The 4,653-nt window shown below is 17.2% G+C and overlaps 2 protein-coding genes across 3 annotated transcripts in view; one reads left to right on the forward strand and one right to left on the reverse strand.

The window, feature by feature from the left end:
- Window positions 1–513, reverse strand: part of LOC102676751 (mitogen-activated protein kinase kinase kinase 7-like) — an 11,536-nt gene extending 11,023 nt beyond the window's left edge. For both annotated transcript variants that reach the window (XM_006623902.2, XM_006623901.2), the window contains exon 1: window positions 251–513. In XM_006623902.2, coding sequence (XP_006623965.1) covers window positions 251–328 — 78 coding nt within the window. In that variant the 5' untranslated portion in view covers window positions 329–513. The remainder of the gene's footprint in view (window positions 1–250) is intronic.
- A 987-nt stretch (window positions 514–1,500) lies between these two features.
- LOC102676985 (protein phosphatase inhibitor 2-like) lies at window positions 1,501–3,998 on the forward strand. Its single transcript, XM_006623903.2, has 4 exons — window positions 1,501–1,837; window positions 2,394–2,564; window positions 3,608–3,830; window positions 3,912–3,998. The coding sequence occupies exons 1-3, from the start codon at window positions 1,761–1,763 to the stop codon at window positions 3,633–3,635; spliced, it is 276 nt and encodes a 91-aa protein (XP_006623966.1). The 5' UTR covers window positions 1,501–1,760; the 3' UTR covers window positions 3,636–3,830; window positions 3,912–3,998.
- Window positions 3,999–4,653: the final 655 nt, after the last annotated feature.

Consider the following 4,653-nt stretch of genomic DNA (forward strand, 5'->3'; position numbering starts at 1 on the left):
CTAAATCATACTTTCCATTATATGAAATATTAAAATAAATTTTAACATCAAAAATTTAGAAAAAAATAATTAAATATTATTTAGGTTAGATTTCAAACTAATTTAAATAATTAATTAAAATAAATTTCTGAAATTATATATAATTATAAATATAAATATTATACAAATATTTTATTAAATAATAATTAAAAAAAAAAATCTTATTTCTTCAAATAATCAAAAAAAATATTATAATATATAATTATGATACCTGCTCAGTTTCAATCTCATCATAATTAATTTCTTCTACAAACTGCTGCTGATGGCTTACTAACTCTTTATCCGCCATCACACACAGTTAACATCACATTAATTTCAGAGTACATTTAATTATCGAGCGTATTTATCGTAACTGAGTATTTGTTTAAACTTGAGCTCAAGCTCCTTTGATATTTTCCATTTTATTAATATTTAGAAGACATATATAAGAAGAAAATTACATCAATCGATAGTTGTAATTCGATGTATCGATTTATCAAAATACGATCCATGTTTATAAAAGAAAATAGCAAATATAATTAAATTTACATTAACAAATATAAGAAATAAATCTTTTTCATTTAGTTAAAATATATAATTAAAATATTGAAGAAATTATAAAAATAAATAAATATTTATATATATTTATATATCTATATATTATAATTACGTAAATTACATAAAATATTTTACATAAAATAAAAACATTTATTATAATGATATTTTGCTTAAATTTTTCTTATAAAATATGCTATTCAATTATAAATTTTTTTTATATTATATATATATATATAATAACTTCATTCATTAAATTACATAAAATAATATACAATACAAAATTATTATAATTTAAATAATTTAAAAAATTTATATTTTTAAATAACGAATTTTATTTATTTATTACAACTTTTATTTATTTTATATAAAATTTGATTTTTTACATTTCATATTACATTCTATTGATTTAAGATCTATGATCTAAAGAAAAATTCATTTTCATTTTCATATTTATTTTTTAAATATATTTTAAAATTATAATTTATATAATTGTATATATAATTGTATAATTGTAATACACATATTATAATATTTAATTTTATTATCTATAATTTATTTACAAAATTATAAAAGTTAAAAAGAAAATATAATTATTTTATGATATAATATAATAATAATAATACCACTAAAAATTATTATATATGAAATAAAACAAAAATTATTCAAAAATATATAAAATCATTTATTAGTAATAATGAGATACTAGTATTAATATTTACTATTTATTAATTGAATCTTAATTTAATATATTATTACGTAAAATCTTTTATACTACTTATATACATATAAATTATATTTTATAAACGACTTATAATATTAAAAAAATTATATAATACGATAAAATATAATACGAAAATATATATAATATAATAATTTTGTTTATTAAAAAAATTAATTTTAATGGTAATTTGTTCGAAAACAATAGAATACTACAAAGTATAGCATAAGTAGTAATATTGCGTAAGTAATAAATTCTGTCCTGCATAAGGATTTATGTGACATGGCACCAATCACAGTTCATAATTTTTTAATTTACACTCAAAATTGTTAAGCTAATAAATTTTCGTCGCTAATAAACAATTGTGCGATCACTTCTAATTTAAGTGAGAACATTGATAAAATTTGATTTTATAAATATTCGAGATGTTTTATAATTATCAACTGTGAATCAATTTCTTTTCAAAATGGCAGAAAATCTTTCCAAACGGCCCCCCAAGGGAATTTTAAAATCATCTAGCTTTGATAAACCGGATTTACCCAGGTAAATGATTTTACACATTTAAATTGATTTCATTAAAATCATAATTTATGTAAGTATAAATATATTTAAAATGGAGGTTATTTTTTTGTAACTAAAAATTACAGGAATGAAAGATATAGAAAGAGAGAAAGAGACGACAATAGATTAAACTTAATATTTTAAGGTTATGTTAATTCATTTTTTTTTTATTATTTCTATTTTTGATTTATTCAAGTTGTGTCACGATTAATTATTTTAATTATAAATTAGTTTCTTTTCATTAATTTATTTTTATTTAAAAATTTTATAAAATTATTATAATAATATTATTAAATAAATTTTATATATATATAAAATGAATTAAGTATAATTTATATATTATATAATATTAATGAATTTTTTCTTTTTATTATATTTTTTTTTATAATATTGTATTAAATTGAAAATTTAAATTATAATCAATATTTTATCAAATATTATTACATAATTAGCAATGCATTATACTAATTTTATATTTAATTTATATTTTAATATTATAACTATTAAAAAATAACTTTTTATTTTATATTTATTATAGATCAAACAAAGAAACAAAATGGGATGAAATGAATATAATTGCAACATTGCATCCACCAGGAAAAGATTATGGCCATATCAAGATTGATGAACCAAAAACTCCATACAGCTATGAAGGCCTGCCCGGTGAATTTGAATTTGATGAATTAGATTCTGCTACAATTGCTGCCAAGTAAGTATTTATAATAATTCATTATATTCATTAAAAAAAGTGATCTATATTTCTAATTATTTTTATAAATAATATTTTTATGCTATTATTTTTCAAAAATATCATCTTCAACAATTAACCACAGTTAATATTAATAACAGCAATCAAAGAATATTATTTACATATTTACATCCAGTTATTTTTATATATAACGTCTTTATTGCATAATTAAAAGATTTATTATCTATAAACTTTATAATTTTGCATAAATTTAAATTACAATATTACATATAATTGTATAATATAAAAAATATTATTCATTGTCAACAATTAAATAGAATTAATATTAATAGCAATCAAAAAATACTATTTATAATTGAAATAATATATTAATTTAATATATGCATTATACAATATCATGTATAATATATATATATATATATATATCATAAAAACACGTGTACACACACATACACGCGCATGCGCGCGCGCACATATATATACATGTATATGAGTATTTTTAAAAAATAATTAAAGTTATTATTAAAATAATAATAATTATATTAATAATAAATTATATATCATATAAAATTTCAAAAATTAAAAAATCATTTAATTTAAAAAAAATAATGTGTTTCAATAATAATATTTTTTATTAATCATGCTGTACCTAAAAAAAATTTGGAATATTTGTTTAATATTTAATATATTATAAATTTATCAATTTAATTATTTTATTTTATAAAAGGTAAAAATATATTAAAATAAAATATATAATGCTTCAAATAATAAATGTAAAAATTAATTAAATAAATTAAATATAAATCGATGAATTTATATTTTCTTTTTTCTTAAGCAATAAAAATTGTTTAGAAAGATATTTATAAATATTTGTAAAGATATTATAAATATATAAATTTTACTAAAATATCCATAGAATAAATTATAATTTAATTTGATTGTTATTTATAATTTCATTTTTTTTTTTTTTTTGGATTTTTTTTTAAATTTTAAAATATACTTCTTTTTAAGTTCAATCAGTCTAATTTATACTATCTGTTTAGAATTTTATACCAGGATTGGCTTAAATGAGGAAGCTATCAAATTTAAATTATGCAACTATTCTCTACTAAGCTGCAGCATCTCCATGTAGGGTATAACATTGTTACATACATAATGCTGAACTATTGATGTTGGAGTTGAATATTAAGAATAAAATGAGGGTATGCAAATGTATGTAGAAATTTGATGTTGATTTATTCTTTTTATTGGAATAAATCTTCATTGGTAAGTTTTAGTGCTCTTCAAAGTATACATTTGCTATTTTTGCTTCTCAGAGTTGTCTCTTGATTCCTTTATTATTTTCAGTAATTCTACACAAAAAGAGGTACTTGTGTGGAAAATTGCTTCAATTCCTCAGAAAAATGTTATTTAAATTTCCAAAATTCGGGTAAACAGGATCAATTTTTAAGATGGTTCTATATTTGCAAATACTATGATCAAACAGTTTTAATCGAATATATATGCACCAAGAAACATACAAAGTGTTTTGGAAGGTATGTAACATCCCGAAGTCAAAAATTACATGAGATATAGTTATAATATTATTTTTGAATTATTAATTATTATTAATTGTCAAAATTGAATGAACATATATTTAAATACTTTTTATATGTCATACATTTTTGGCATTAATTTTTACAATTTATATGAATTTTTTAAAAATTTTTTAATTTTAATAAAATTAAAATTATTAAATTTAAATTTAATATAAATTTAAATATTTTAGAAATAAAAAAAGAATAATGTTCGTGTGCATGCGTGCGTGCGTACGTATTGCGTGTGTGCGTGTATAGTGTGTGTATTTTATTTTAATGTTTTAAAGTAATTTTAAAATAATAATTTTCCAATTAATATAATAAAATATGAAATCAGATATATATCTATTTAAAATGCACGATAATGTAAAATTAATTAATATAAAAAATTTATTTCGTGTAAATATATGGAATTCTATATACCTTAGAAAAATTATATTATTTTAAAGATATTATTATAAAAAATATATTATATATTATTATAAAAAATATTATTTATTTATAAAAATTTC

Source organism: Apis dorsata, unplaced genomic scaffold (assembly GCF_000469605.1).
Source record: "Apis dorsata unplaced genomic scaffold, Apis dorsata 1.3 scaffold_978, whole genome shotgun sequence".
NCBI lineage: Eukaryota > Metazoa > Arthropoda > Insecta > Hymenoptera > Apidae > Apis > Apis dorsata.